At 36.7% G+C, this 15,974-nt stretch overlaps 1 protein-coding gene across 3 annotated transcripts in view; it reads right to left on the minus strand.

Moving 5' to 3' along the window:
* Positions 1-5,931: 5,931 nt before the first annotated feature.
* Positions 5,932-15,974, minus strand: part of LOC101401067 (cytidine monophosphate-N-acetylneuraminic acid hydroxylase) — a 106,287-nt gene continuing 96,244 nt past the window's right edge. Inside the window, exons 13-15 of one of the 3 annotated variants that reach the window (XM_087438106.1) lie at positions 11,727-11,842; positions 9,481-9,577; positions 5,932-7,289 (exon numbers count right to left, since the gene is read on the minus strand). In XM_087438106.1, the coding sequence (XP_087294232.1) occupies positions 9,502-9,577; positions 11,727-11,842 (192 nt within the window). In that variant the 3' untranslated portion in view covers positions 5,932-7,289; positions 9,481-9,501. The other 2 variants (XR_015553998.1, XM_087438107.1) reach the window with 2 other exon arrangements.

Raw genomic sequence — 15,974 nt, forward strand, 5'->3', positions numbered from 1 at the left:
AAAACACCAATGCGTAAAGATACATGCACCCCTGTGTTCATTGCAGCATTATTCATAATAGCCAAGACTTGGAAGCAGTGTAAGTGCCCATCAAGGGACGAATGGATAAAGAAGATGTGGTATATATACTCAACGGAATACTACTCAGCCATAAGAAACGATGAAATCCAGGCATTTGTGACAACATGAGGGTATTATGCAAAGTGAAATAAGTCAGAGGGAGAATGTCAAATACCGTATGATTTCCCTCATTAAGTAGTAGATTATAACAGCAATAAACAAACACATAGAGACAGAGATTGGATTGGTGGTTACCAGAGGGGAAGGGGGGAGGGAGGAGGGCGAAAGGGATAATTCGGCACGTGTGTGTGGTGATGGGTTGTAATTAGTATTTGGGTGGTGAACATGATGTAATCTATGCAGAAATAGAAGTATAATGATGTACACCTGAAATTTATACAATGTTATAAACCAATGTTACTGCAATAAACAAAAAATTAAAAATAATAATAATAAAAGAAAAATGCATACCCAAGAAGATATAAAATTGTAGGTAAAAATAGGAATACTGGATAAAACTAAAAAAGAATATTAAAAATATTAATGCTGAGTTAGAGGGTGGAGTTAGAGTTTACAATGTTACGTATACTAATATTTCCAATTACATAACGAATACAGGAATGCTTTCTTGTTGTAATACATTTAAATTATACAGAAGTATGTTAAGGAAGAAGCCAAAGATCCCAACATCTGCCTGCTCCTAGCCTGTCCGTTCCCTGTTAATAGATGGGTGTAAGCTCTCCAGATCTTCTTCTTTGGAATTACACACACACGTACACACCATTATATGTAGTGTTATCTTAACATAAAAGTGATAATATTGTACTTCTTACAACTTGATTCTTTTTAAAATATGCATTATAGGTCTTCCTGAATCAATAAGTATACACCTACCTCATTGTTTTTAACTACTATATAATGTGATCTGCTCCAATATATTTAACTATTTCACAATTAGTGCCTACCTGTTTCTTCTAATTTTTAAAATAATAAATAATTCTGCAAATGACCCCTTATATTTTTATCTTGGTGCACTCTGTTAATGAATTTAAGCCTCTTTTCATTTTTTCATTGGCCATTTGTATTTACAAAATTTCCTATTCATATCTCTTGCAAGTTCTCCTATTTCACTGTTTACGTTTTTACTATTTGTAGGAGCTCTTTCTGAATTTTAGACTTTTATTGAGATTTCACTGAATTTAGAGATTGGTACAACATAGAATATTTCTGTCCAGAACATAATATGTCTCCCCATTTATCCTAGTCTTCTTTTATATCCTTTGGCAAAATGTTATTGTTTTCTTTATTTAGATCTGGTATACTTCTCGTTATAATTTATATTACACAAGGAAGACATTTTCAATGGTTATTTACATAACTGAAACAATTTTTAATTGAAATAATTCCTAGCTGCCATTGAAATCATAACAATGTCTTAAAGCTGTAATGATCTGTCAAATAATAACTCAAAATATCATTGTTAGCCTACTAATTTGCTTGTATACAGGGAAATCAATAGGTTGACGATGTTTTCTCTAACACACCAAAACCAGCATTTAGATACAAAAAATAAAAAAAGAAAAACCACAGTTTGGGAATATTAAATGTTGTTTTCCTTTCCTTGGGTAAGTTACTTATGACCCAGCACTAAGCAAAGAGGCCGGTTGGGGTGTTTGGCCTTGAGCAGTTGGGTCATCAAAGAAAATAATTTCAGTTACTTAACTGTCCTTCAAAATTCCTTGGGCATTTAAACTGTGACATCTTCATGTCAGGATGTCTCTACACAGTGTCTGTTGGTGTCCTTCCTTCTGCATTTTCACCTCTTTTAGACCCGGCCTCACCATTTCCCTACCAGATCTCATGCATCCTTGGTATAGGTTCATCCAGATGAGGCAGTAAAGATGCTAATAATTTTTCTGGTACAATTATTTCAAAAACAAGTGGAAGCATAATAAACTGATCTTAAAGTTCTGAAGAGATGTGGAATAGCTTTGAAAATTTGGATAAAGAAGAGCATCTTTTGTTAGATTTATTCCTAGATATTTGTTATTTTTGATGCTGCTGTAGATGGTATTTTTTTAAATTTTATTTTCTGTTTATTACTGGTATAGAAATATTAGTTTTTTCCCCTTATCTATTGACCTTATATTAAGCAACCTTGCTAAATTCATTTATTAATTCTAAAAAGTTATCTGTAGAGTATTTTGGATTTTCTATGTTCGCAATATTATTGACTGTAACGAAAGACAGCTTTATTTCTTCCTTCTAATCCTTACACCTTCTATTTGTTTTTCTTGTCTTGTTACACTGGCTAGAACTTCCAGTACAATATTGCAAAGAAGTGTTGATGAGTGGCATGCTTGCCATGCTTCCCATCTCAGAGGGAAGTTTTAAGATATTTCCATGGTGTTTCTGTTTCGTTTTGTGTTTTGGAGAAAATGTCTTCCTATTTCCAGTTACTAAGAGTTGTTTTTTGGGTTTGTTGTTGTATTTTGCCTAGATTTGTGAATGGATATTATGTTTTACCAAATGCTTTTTCTCCATCTATTGAGATGATCTCATAATTTTTCTCTCTTATACAGTTAAGGTGGTGAAATACATTGATTGCACACAAACTAACTTTGTGCTCTGGGAATAAATTCACCTGAGTTGTGATAAATTATCCTTTTCATAAATTGCTGGATTCTATTTGTTGATATTCTGTTTAAGATTTTTGCGTCTATGATCATTTCAGAAATTGGCCTAAAATTCTTGTTTCCCTAAAAGTCCTTGTGTTGGTGTCAAGATTATGTTGGCTTCAAAAAACAAGTTAGGGTAATATTCTCTCATTTTGTGTTTTCCAGAAGAGTTTAAAAATAGTTATATCTTCCTAAAATGTTTTGAAACTTCACTGGTAAAGCCATCTGAGCCTGAAGTTTACTTTGTGGAAAGGTTTTTAATTACAGAGTCAGTTACTTTAACAGTTATTCAATAAGTGAGATTTTCTTTTTCCTCTTATATTGGTTTTGATTAGAAATATGTTTTTAGGAGTTTGTCATTTCATCTACATTTTCAAAATTATTCACACAGAGAAGTTTATTCTATCATGTTTTTTAAATATAAGATATCTGTCATTCCTGACACTGGTTTTTTGTTCCTCTATTTTTTTCTGATCAGTCCTGCTAGAGGTTGATGAATTTTCGTAGTCTTTTTGAAGAATAACCTTTGGCTTTGTTAGTCCTCTATTGTATATCTACTTTGTATTTCATTACTTTTTTAAAAAAAATTTTTAATATTCTTCAATTTTATGGGTTTAATTTGCCATCTTCTGTCCAGCTTCCTGAGAATAATGCGTAGTTCATTGATTTTTCAGCCTTTGGTCTTTTCTTAATATGTATTTAAAGCTGTAAGTTTCCCAGTAAGCCTGGCTTTAGTTTGTCACAAAGATTCTGATATATCACATTTTCGTTATCATTTGGTTCAAAATATTTTATGATTTCCATTGTGATGTCTTCTTTGATCTACGAGTTATTTATAACAGCGGTTCTCAAAGTGTAGTCTTCTAATCAATGGCATTAGTATTACCTGGGAAATTGTTGAAAATGCAAATTCTTATAACCTACCTCAGGCTTACTGAATCACAAACTCTGGGGATGAGGCCACAAGTTCTTCAGGTGATTCTGATGTATGCTAAAGTTTGAGAATGACTGAAAATGTGAGAATGACCATATTCTACCCTTTTTTCTTCAAGAGTGCCTTGGTTACTCTTGAAAGTTCATATTTCCATACAAATTTTAGAATCAACCTATGAATTTCCATTTTAAAAAATCTGTTGGGGGCCAGCCCCAGTGGCCTAGTAGTTAAGTTTGGTGCACTCCACTTTGGCGGCCCAGGTTTGGTTTCCGGGTGCAGACCTACACCACTTGTCTGTCAGTGGCCACGCTGTGCCAGCGGCTCATGTACAAAAAAGAGGAAGATTGGCAACAGATGTTAGCTCAGGGCAAATCTTCCTCAGAAAAAAAAACAAGAAAAGAAAAAACTGTTGGGATTTTGATTGTGATTGCATTGATTCTATTAATTAGTTTGGGGAGAACTGACTTGTTTAAAATATCGAGTCTTCTAGTCCATGAATATATTATATCTTTCCATTTATCTAGGTCCTCTTTAATTTCTCTTAATAAAGTTTGAGAACACACTAGTTTAGAAGTCCTTTCTTAATTTCAAAACACATGGAAATTTTATAATTCTCTTATTATTGATTTTTATCTTAATTGCTTTGTGGTCTGAGAACATACTGACTATGACTTAAATTTTTGAAATTTGCAGAGACTTGCTTTATAGCTTAGTATATCATCATTTTGTATCCTTGAAAATAATGGGTATTCTGTAATTGTTGGGGGCACTCTTCTCTATACGTTTATTAGGTCATTTTTAAAAATTGTATTGTTCAAATCTTCCATATATTTACAAAGTTTTTTTTTTGTCTAATTGGTTTATCTTTACTGAGAGAGGTGGTTTCAAATTTCTCACTTGATTTAAATTTGTCTATTTCTTCTTTTAGTTATGTCATTCTTTGCTTTATACATTTTGAAGCTATGTTGTCATGTGCATATAAATTTAGATTTTTATATCTTCCTGGTTAATTAAAACTTTTATCAGTAAGTGTTCCATCTTGTCTGACATTAAGATAGCTATACCATCTTTTTATTAGTGTTTTCATAGTATATATTTCCCCATATTTTTTCTTGCAAGATTTCGGTATATTTGTCTTTTAAATATGTGTCTCATAAGCAGTCAGAGTGTTTTTTTGAAATCCAGTCTGTCAATCTGTCTTTTAATGAGAGCATTTAGTCCATTTACATTTAATGCAATTATTAATACAATCTACCATCTTGGCATTTGCTTTCTATTTGTCCCGTTTGTTCTATGTTATTTTTCTCTTTTATTGGCTTCTTTCACAGATTAATATTTTTAAATTATTTCATTTTCCCTCTATTACCTTTGTGGTTACACATTCTTTTACTATTCAAGTGGCTACCCTAAAGATTACAACATGTATTCTCATCAAGTCTGTGTCAGTTATCAATTTATTGCCTCTCAGATTGAAATCCATTCTTCATTGCCTGTTAAGCAAAAAGAAATATTTCTCCTTTGCCAGCTAGTATAAAGTTAAGCTTTGCCTGTAGAGGGCACTGGAGGGGCACTAGAGGAGGAAGTGGTTCTTTTCTGGCTCTTATGTCTTAGTTTCTCTAGAGCTGGGCGTCTGAAGTGCAAGATGAGCATCAGTGCCCAGCAGCCAGCAGCTTCCCTGGCACCCTCTAAAGTGGCTTTACGGTAGGATGGTGCAGCCTGCAAGGCACTTCCCCATGAATGGCTTCCCCAGCACCCCCTTGAGAAGCTTTGAGGAAATTTCAAGGTGTTCAGCTTATTGGACTTTTTTTGGAATTGGCAGATGCCTATCCATAGCTGAGGAAAATCAGCCCCTCATGCCAAGATTGCCTCTACGGGTTTCCTTCCTCTCCTGATCTTGATAGCAGTGGAGGTAGTGGAAAGTGGTTAGACTCTGGGTATATTTTGAAGGTGGAAGTGACAGGTTGTGCTGATGCAGTGGATATTAGAGCAAGGTATAAACGATGATTTCATAGTTTTTAGTTTAAGTAATGGAAATGAGATATGAGATACAAGATAGGGAAAGAGGACAGGTAAAATGGGGGCCTCTACAGGTAGAAAAGAACTATCAAGATGAGTAAGAAGAGAAGTGAGGACATGTAGGGTCAATGGATTGGTGGTCTTGGTGATATCAAAGAATTGTTGGAGTCAGGATATCAGAAAGAGATAACTGGAAAGATAGCATGAGAATAAAGATAGGCACAGTGGTGAGAAAAACAAATCTATATTTTAACATAATCTTTATTTGCTCATCATATACATCTTATACATATTATTGATATACATTACATTTATTTTTCAGTGATAAATAATTTACTATATAGTACAAATCAAAAAATATAATTCCTGAATTGCAAGCATTTCTATTATGTATAACGTGAGCTGAAACAGAATAATCAAACGTCATTGATGTTAATCTTAATGGGAAGTAGACACTCAACATTTCTATTATGAAGTGTGAATTTAGAGATTCGAGATAAATTCCACTATTGATTTGATTCTTGTATCTTTAGAATTAAAGAGGTAGTATACATAATCAGAAACTCAATTTTGATGTTCAAATCAGTGAGGGGGGTGTGTACTGGAAACATCAACGTGTAAAATAGAAACCTAGTTAACAATCACGTTTTCCTAGGATAAATTTGTGTGTGTCTTAATCGCGCAAATATCATTAAAAACTACACACATTAGCAGAAACAGATAAATTAGTTGCCTATTTTAACCGTTGAAACAATGTTTTTAAATGTTCAGAAGAGGATTTTTAAATTTTTTCAAGATATAGATCTTGATTGTTGATTTTTCTATTGATTTTGAAAGATTTTTGTCTACACAACTCATTTTATTAATAGTGTTCATATTTTTTATTAATCAAAGCTCTCTCTATTTGTTAGAATTTATAAGCTGCATTAGATAAGAAATTTTGTCACTGACTCAAAATAATTTCAGTCCCAGTGAAATTTTACCTTTTAGGGCAGCCTCTGTAACCTTGTTTTGGTAAATATATGATTTCAACAAATCTTTTTGAAAAATTGAAAACAGCTCACGAACCCTTTTCACTAAACTATCTTCGTGGACTCTACTCGGAGAATCAATCTATTAAGGAACAAAATATCTATTTTTACATTCTCTTTTTTAAATTCCATCTTAATTTTTTCTCCTCCCTATTTTCTTCTTATGGTCCCTCATTTATCTATTTCTCTTCTTTCTTCTCTTCTTATAACCCAACTTCTGCTCTCCCACTCCTTTTCTTTTTCCTCATTATCTTCCAGGAAATTTTTTCTCCTCCTGTTCTATTATTTCTATGCTTAGATTCACATCTCCTGCTATGCTTTGTTTTCCATAGGGAATTTGTTCCTGTTGGGTTCATTGGTTCTTTTAGAGAGAATTGTGGATGGAATAAGTAAAATATTAATAATCTGGCTATGTAGTGATTCACAAATGTAAGGTATGTGAACATCTCACAAATGCAGCATGTAATTAACCATTGCTGATGTCAATAAGGCATGGTCTCTGGTAGAAGGTTCTCGTGTTCAAGATGTAGCATCAGTAAATTCTTGAATTTTTCATGTTGCTTGGCATCCCTGTGAATTAAAGATATTACTACTGAACAACAGTATGAATCTCATTTTAATACTTTTTCATTTTTTATTGCATTGGGACGAATTTTTATTCTTATTCTTTAGTTCTAGTTGTATTGTCTATGATGCTTTAAGATAACTGAGAATCTAAAACTGGAATGTGAACTGGAATATGACTCTCCTTCCAACTTTTTACAGATTCACTGACTGTAAAATGACTGTAAACTGACTATAAAATGATTGACTGTAAAATGACTGTAAATTGACTGTAACATGATTGACTGTAAAATGACTGTAAATTGACTGTAAAATGAATTCAAATGACTGACTGTAGGTTATATGACTCTCCTGTTTATTTCATCAGGTTGATATAGTTAACATTTATTGTTCACCTACCCTGTGCCACTCACTCTTCTAGACGTGCCTTACACATATTACACAACTAACTCTGTGAGGTAGATGCTATTATTATATTCACTTTACAGATGAAAATCTGAGACACGGGGAGGTTCAGTGATTTGCCCAAGGTCACATGGTAGTTGACAGAACCAAGATGTTAACTCAAGAAGTCAGATTCCAAGTCAGAGGTGTTGACCACAATACTTTATTGGCTTATTGATAAGGCAACTCCAAAATGCACGTATTGACCTCCTGAGTCCTATTACTTTCATTTCTGCTCCATTTCATTCACTCAATTTTATAGAAGCACCTTTAACCCATCTTCTTTCAGAACTGCTCCATCTCCAAGACCTGGAACTCAGTGTTTTCTCAATCTGCTGCCTCCTTACCTTTCATGCCTTCTGCTTTTTTACAATGAGTGAACCTGCTCAGCATCTCCATTGAGCCCTCTCAACTCTCTATTCTCCACTACAGCCTCTTTCCTGCTCTCCCTTACTTCTCTGTCACACCAGGAGGACCTGCCAATGCTCTAATTCACCTTGCATTTTTCTACCTGTTACCTTCACCCCACTCTTCCTGTCTAGAATATTCTTTCCACCATCCCTCCCCTCCATTTCAGCTTATTAAAAACCTTACTCCATCTTCAGGACACTCTCCCAAAACCACCTTCTCCCACATCCCCCACCGAAACACTACATTTTCCATAATACTCTTCCTGGTCATTTCAAAAAGTCAGATGTAATCTCTCTCTCCTCAGTATTCCCAAAGCTTAGTTTGTACAACAAATATAGTGCTTATTAAGGCTGCCTTATAATCTAGTTGTATATAAATACCCTTAGCATCCCTTCTAGCCTATAATCATAACTTAGAAGATCTAGCTCAATGCCTTGTGCTAGAATAGAGTATGGAACAAAGAACTTTATAACTGAAAAGAATGTTCTATTTAGATTCTTAGTTTTACTGGTAAGGACACTGAAGCCTACTTTAGGAGGCAAGTCACACTGACAGTGGGAGAGAGAAATTCGCTTGTTCCTTCCTTCCTTGAAGGCATATTGTGAATAAAATCGTGTGTGCACTGGACACTATGCTAAGCATTAGGGATACACGGGCAAGAGTGTCTACTTTTAAGAAATTCAGAGTCTACTGACTGGAAGAGACAACAGATTATTACAGTACAATGTGATGGGATGGCTGTTTGTAAAATAAATAAATGAATATATAAATAAATGCATAAATCAAGAAATTTACTATCTTTGTAGTAATATTATGTGATCTTTCCAATAATAAGTATGCCAAAATAGGTTTTGTAATCCAGTTAATAAAATCACATCCCAAGAGGTAGGAAGGAATGTCAAATCTGATTTGTGCCAGACAAGCTGATCTCCATCAGCCTGAAAAAGATAGGGGTCTATTGGAAATGGAGAGATGATGTTTTCCATCTTACCCTGTTTTTGGTTTTTCTCTCTTTGTTTTTTGTTGCTACTTTTCTTAATGTGTTCAGGATTTAGCTCTGAACACTCACTGACCACCTGAAATAATTTTTGTCTCATTTATTAATTGGCTGTATGTTCACCTCAACCAGACCAAAGAGTCTATCGACTCGGGGCTGGATGCATTCGCTACTCACTTTATTTATTTATTTTTAAACTTGACTGTTCTTCTTGTATGTTAGCTCCTCTCCTTCCTCCGAAAGTCAGGTTTTCTGACAGGCATGGTGCCTGCTTAATTTAGATGCCAAAGAGAGTGTGATGGGATGTATGATAAGGGCATCTCCTAGATCTATAGGATGCCTTACCTGGGAAATGTCAGGTCCGCTCTATTCACAGTGTATCAGGAAGGTCTTCCAGTTGGGTGGCGTTAGGGGGAGTTTTATTTGAAAATGGTTCCAAAACCTGTAAAAGAGAAAAAGCAGAGAAATATGTTTTGGAAACTTCCATAACTGTTGTGTTGCCAGGATCTTTTCGGTACCTGGTCCTCAGCTCTCCCTAAGAGACAGCGTTTTTGTATTATTTCGGCTGTCCGTTAGCATTTTCAACGTGTTGAATGCAGGCTCTTAAAACATGACAACTGTGTCTTATTTTTATTTTACTGTGATGTGCCTTGCTTTAAGGAATTCTCACATGTGAAAATATAGATTTATATTCTGTACACAAAAGCATTAGGACCTGGTATTGGTGAGGGTGCAGATAAATGGGTCCTTTCCTACATTATTTCTGGGAAGGTCAGCTGGCTTCCTGAAGAACAGTTTGGCAGAGTCCATCAAAAGCCTACACACTGCGTGTGCATTGGATCCAGCAGCTCCACTCCTAGCAATATATTCTAAGGAAATCACTATGAAAGTATGCGAGACATACCTATCTATTTATTTGCCAAATCATTGCTTCAAATAATGAAAAGTTAGAAACAACTTACAGGTAGATCAAAGATTGTTCAGTAAACATGAAGGCACAAAAGTATGTACAGTATTATCCTATTTTTATAAAAAGTGCACGTGTGTGTGCTTGTAAACAGGAAAAGAAAGATTAACTAGACACCAGAATATAAATAGCTCTCTCTGAGTGGTGGGATTATTTGTGGTTTTAACTCTTTTTTGTATTTTAAAATGTTTTTTCAAATTTTCTACAGTAGATATGTTTTATTTTTATATCCAGAAAAATATTTAGTAAACTCATAAATCCCATTTTAAGAGCAACAAAGATAAATTGGGCTGTGACTACTTCCCAAGATTCATTATGGGATCCTCTTATATTTACTATCTTTGTTATCAAAACAACATAACAAAATAGACTTTAGCATCAATATCCTAGAAGTTTCCAAGATGGAATTATTTTTTTTAAGAAAAGTAACCACTCAAATCTCCCCCCCAAATTGCTATATTCCTTTTTTTCCGAGAACAAGAAGTCAGGTACATGCTCTGTTGAAAATGAACAAAACTTAGAGTGTTTTATAACAGTTAAAATGTTTGAGGTTGATATGTGTGTCCCAACACAAGGGATACCAAAGATTGGTGAGTAAAAAGTGTTAAGTTACAGAACATATGTACTAGGATTACATTAAAAAAACTACAGCAATAACAACCTTCCCTCCCAACTATATGGGATGTTTTATTGAAAACAAATACATTTGAGAAATGTTATATGCCCAGAAATAGGTCTGGGATGACACACACTGAGCTGTTATCAAGAGTTACCCCGGAGAGTGGGTGGAGGGAGAGGCAGGAAACAGATAAGGTTTTGTGGGCTGGGTGCGGCAGGCTTATTCACTTTTAATTTTATGTACTTCTACATTCTTTAAATTATTTTTATAACTGAAAAGCATTCAAAAGGAAATAAGTGAAAAAAAAATTAAAACATGCCTGTGTTTGCAAGCTCAAAGCAGAAGCTAGATAGTAGGTTTTGCTTATTTAAAATTAAATTCCCGTATTTTTTAAAGGGTCAGTGGTAAAGATAATAAAGTACTCTTCCTCTTGCTAATGATTTTGCAAATATAAAGATGGCAAATGGGCCTTGCTGACACTGACACTTTAACTCAAATATTCCAAATATAATCTTAAAGACATACAGTTTTCCAGTGAGAGAATTACATGGTTTTGAAGTGTGGGCAGGCAGAAACTCAGTGGGCCATTCCACTTAACCAACTAGTCCACTAAATTCATGCTCAGAGTTGGGCACAGGCAAAAGTGTGACATGGAAAATGATTGTCTTCAATGACCACATCTTTGCCATAAAAACACCCTTTCCTCATTGTTGTCTTAGCAAATACACCCTTTCTCTCTCATAATGTTCTTCCCTTTCTTATACCAAAAACCACTTCCAGAAGGGATTAAAACACATTTGTATGAATGTATAAATGATGACTCTTTAAAATGTTACTTTCCTAACCAGATTTGCTTTTTAACAGGTTAACAAAGGAGTGAAGCTCTAATAGTGGAATCTCACATATCCGTCAGAATATGGGGGCATAGTTAGTCAGTGACTCTGCTTAAAAATCCACAGCATCCTCTGCAGTGGCCTAGCATATGACAGGCATTTCCAGACTTACAGATGATGGTATATGTCAGGATCCCGCTGAAGCCGGGTTTGGAATCCTATATACAAGTCATCCCAGAGTAGACCATTCTTCACCACATATCTGATGACATCAACACGGCTCCGAATCTGAAATAGATATGGAACAATTAGCAGGGGCCGACCCAGCCAGCACAGAGCACCAACCCCTCACGTCCCTGGGAAAAGCAGCTACCTATGATGGCAGGGGCTTGGGGAGTCGAGGAGAAAAGTCTACTGGAGTAGATATCACAGGCTGAGGGGGAAAGAAGGGACCAGGAGTGCAGCAGAAATCGAGGGAAGGAAAACAGCATATCAGGAGCTAGGGGAGCGTAGGTGCTGAGCGCACAGACAGAGTCAGATTGCTGGGTTCAAATCCAGCTTCTAGCGGTGAGAAACTGTCAACTGTTCTGTACCTCAGTTTCCTCATCTATAAAATGAAGATAATAGAACGTTCCTCAAAGGACTATTGCGAGGATTAACTGAGTCGATGTATATAAAATAATTAAAACAAGCCTGGCACATAGTAAGCTTTCAATAAATGTGTGCTACCCCATTATTCTGAAAGTAGAGTGTTCTAGTCTCCTACCTGAACATTCAGAGGCAAAGCGGAGACTGCAAGTTTGCAGCAATCTGTGTGTTTCAAGCCTGCCATAGAGCAAGAATATCTTGATTAGGTGTTCCAGGCCCTTACCTTTAAAGAATCCCAATTCCTGACATGGAAGCTGTTAAAATATATAAATAGTCAAAGGAGCAGAGAATTAGAAGGCAAGCAGAGATGGTTTTGTCTCAGCCCAGCACTGACTAATTACGTGACCTTAACCTTGCTAAGCCTCAGTTTCCTGTATTACAGGACTGTTGTGAGGGAAAAAAAAAAAAGAAAATTTTAAAAAAGAGCAAGACATAGCAGGAAGGGAAGGTATCCTAAGACTAGACATGGTTTTAACACTTGATCAGTATCAGTGTTAAAGTTTACCAGGAACTTTTTCAGTATTTGGAATCATTTTTTTCCTGGGAAATATCATGCTAATGCCAGTAGAGGCAGATTGTCATAAATGACAGGCTATTAAGTGACACAGAATAATTAGAAGATTGGCATTTTGGATTTATTTCTCTTTCCCACACCATTCCTACAAAATGATTGTATCCACCGTGAGCTAAGATTACAAACACAGGTCAGAGGATCTGTCCTTTTGCCAATAGAGATTTAGAAACATGATTGCACAGTTGGTCAGGTTGAGGACTGCCCAGCTAAGATGCAGTATTGGGACCTAGTTCCTCACAGTGGAGGGGAGATGGCCTTTCTGACCTTTCAATCTGGAGAGGAGCACATGGAAGAATTGAGGACAGATTTAAGAAATATTTAGGGTGTAAAATGGGAAGGTCTTGGTGATTGATTAGATTTGGAGATGAGGAAAAAGGGAAGAATCAAAGATTACTCCCCTGTTTCTAGCTTGGCTCACTAGGGGGCTGATGTTTCCCACAATTAAGATAGAAAAGGATTGGGCCGGCCCCGTGGCTTAGCGGTTAAGTGCACGCGCTCCACTGCTGGCGGCCCGGGTTCGGATCCTGGGCGCGCGCCGACGCCCCGCTTGTCCGGTCATGCTGAGGCCGTGTCCCACATACAGCAACTAGAAGGATGTGCAGCTGTGACGTGCAACTGTCTACTGGGGCTTGGGGCGGGGGGGAAAAGGAGGAGGATTGGCTATAGGTGTTGGCTCGGGGCTGGTCTTCCTCAGCAAAAAGAGGAGGATTGGCATGGATGTTAGCTCAGGGCTGATCTTCCTCACAAAAAAAAATTAAAAAAAAAAAAGAAAAAAGATAGAAAAGGATCAAGAGCTTAGATGAGGAGGGTGAGTTGAATTTTGAACAGGTTGAAAAAGAGGTACCAAGAATTTGTAAATCCTAGTGATGATATCTCGCAGGCAATTGACTATAAAGAATCCGAACCTTAGTGCTTGAGGGGGCCGGGCGAAGTCCAGGCAGGATATGTGGACTTTTAGAGTCATTAGCAGACAAGTGATGCTAACAGATGAGTTCACCCAGTAAGAGGCTTGAGAAGAAGAGTGGGTTGAGCACAGAACCCTAGAGAGAAACAAGAAATTTAAGTGACGGCTGGAGAAAGAGAGACCCTGAAAGAATGTAGAATAGTCAGAAAGTGAAGAAAGCACGGGTAGTGTCACTGGAGAAAGGACTTCTAGTTCAAAACGATAGACAGATCACATGCATAACTTGTCTTCTGTACACTTCCAGATCCAACTGAAATGTTGACAAAGCAATTATATGGCTGTAAACTGCCACAGTAAAGAAGAAATGAAGTGAGTTGTTGACAGGCAGGAGATTTCAACTAACTGACGTGAATCGAGAAAGCAGGCAGATGAGTGGCGTCTGAAGAACAGGGCAGAGGCTGCAGAATCCCAGAGAGCATGTGGAGGGGTATTCAGATGTGGAAGGAGTAGAGGTAGGTACCATGGATGACAGTAGGGACACGGCACAAAACTATGTACATGAAACAGCTGATCCCTTCCCTCCGCTTATGCATGGATCCCAGGCCAAATACATTCAGACAATTCTCTGAATAAATGGAATCGATTTTGAGGGGAGAATGAGGGCAGGTAGTGTATTTGTGATGCTCAGAGCAAGGACCTCCACATTTGGGTATTTAGGGGTCCCCCAGACTAATAGCTGGCTCTTCACCTTCATAACTTAAACAAACTGATGACTGCCTGACCAAATACAACCTAGCTCTTGTTTCATATAGCCTACAGTCCCTTTCAAAAAACTGAACTAGCTTTCCACATTTATAGATTTGGGCATTTCTCATGAAAATCCAGATTTCCAAGTTATTTGGAAAATCCAGATCAGCTGGAGCTCAGTAGGGGCTGCCGCCTTTTGATCTGGCATTAGCTTTCCACTTGACACAGTCCCCACTCAGCTCCACATATTTACAAGATCTGCCTTGGGCCAGTCTGTGAGCATTTAAACATGTAACCCCTGCCTTCAAGTAAAGCCTGCTGGGTAACAAATCCTACACGTATACAGAAAGCCCTAAATCAGATTGAAAAGGTCTTTTTGTTTTTTTGCTAATTGTAGATTAATCCTTTGATTCTTAAAAGTCACCTACAAAGGAAGAAAGATCAGCCTGGGGTAAGCAATATTGCATGCAGCTAGAAGCCAAAGAAGCAATGCCTTCAGGTGTCCATGGAAAATGATTTGCCACCCAGCATTATGTGCTCAGCCAAACTATCACACAACGGGAGGCAGGAAATTACTTCAAGTTTAGCTCCCATGCACTCTTTCTTCAGCAGTTACTTAAGCGGAAAGTCCCACAAAGGAGTAAAGCAAAGAAAGTGAAGACATGGGTGGAGTCCGGAAGTGGTTAAGTGACAGATTTGCAGCAGAACTAGAGAGGAGCCTATCCAGATCGGAGCAGGATCTGGATAGCTATCCAGATGGAGAGCTACAGAAGCCACGCATCTAGGAAGATGGAGAGTTGGTGTGATAGAAAATATACTTATGAGTTTGAAAGGCAATTAATGCCTCCCCCCAAAAAAGGGAATATGAGAGCGCTTATTAATAGGTAGTAAGAAAAGGAGCTCTTCCAAGCATAGGCATAATCTCTTTAAGCAAACCTCAGCACGTAGAAATCTCACTAAAATTCTGGGAGATAGAAGCACTGAGAGCCACATTACAGACCACTGTGTACATGGCAGGCATGATGATTTACCCTATGGTGTATTTAAACCTGCAACAGAGCTGTTGGTTGCTTTATCCAACAGATGCATATGAAAAGCCATGAAAAAGTGACCTCTTTTCAAAAACCTGTTGTAATTAATCAACAATTTTAGTAAAGTGGCAGGATACAAAATCAACATACAGAAATCAATTGCATTTTTTTACACTAATGATGAAGTATCTGAAAAAGAAATAAAGACAGCCATTTCATTCACAATAGCATCAAAAACAATAAAATAGTCAGCAATAAATTTAACCAAGGAAGGGAAAGATCTGTACAATGAAACCTACAAAACTTTGCTGAAAGAAATCAAATGAGACACAAACAAATGGAAAGACATCTCATGTTCATGGATTGGAAGAATTAATATTGTTAAAGTAGCCATACTACCCAAAGCCATCTACACATTCAATGCAATTCCTATCAAAATACCAAAGGCATTCTTCACAGAAATAGAAGAAACAATCCTGAAATGTGTGTGGAAACACAAAAGACCCCAAATAGCCA

The sequence above is a fragment of the Ceratotherium simum genome, chromosome 13, assembly GCF_057802395.1.
Source record: "Ceratotherium simum simum isolate JZ-2026a chromosome 13, ASM5780239v1, whole genome shotgun sequence".
In the NCBI taxonomy this organism is placed as follows: domain Eukaryota; kingdom Metazoa; phylum Chordata; class Mammalia; order Perissodactyla; family Rhinocerotidae; genus Ceratotherium; species Ceratotherium simum.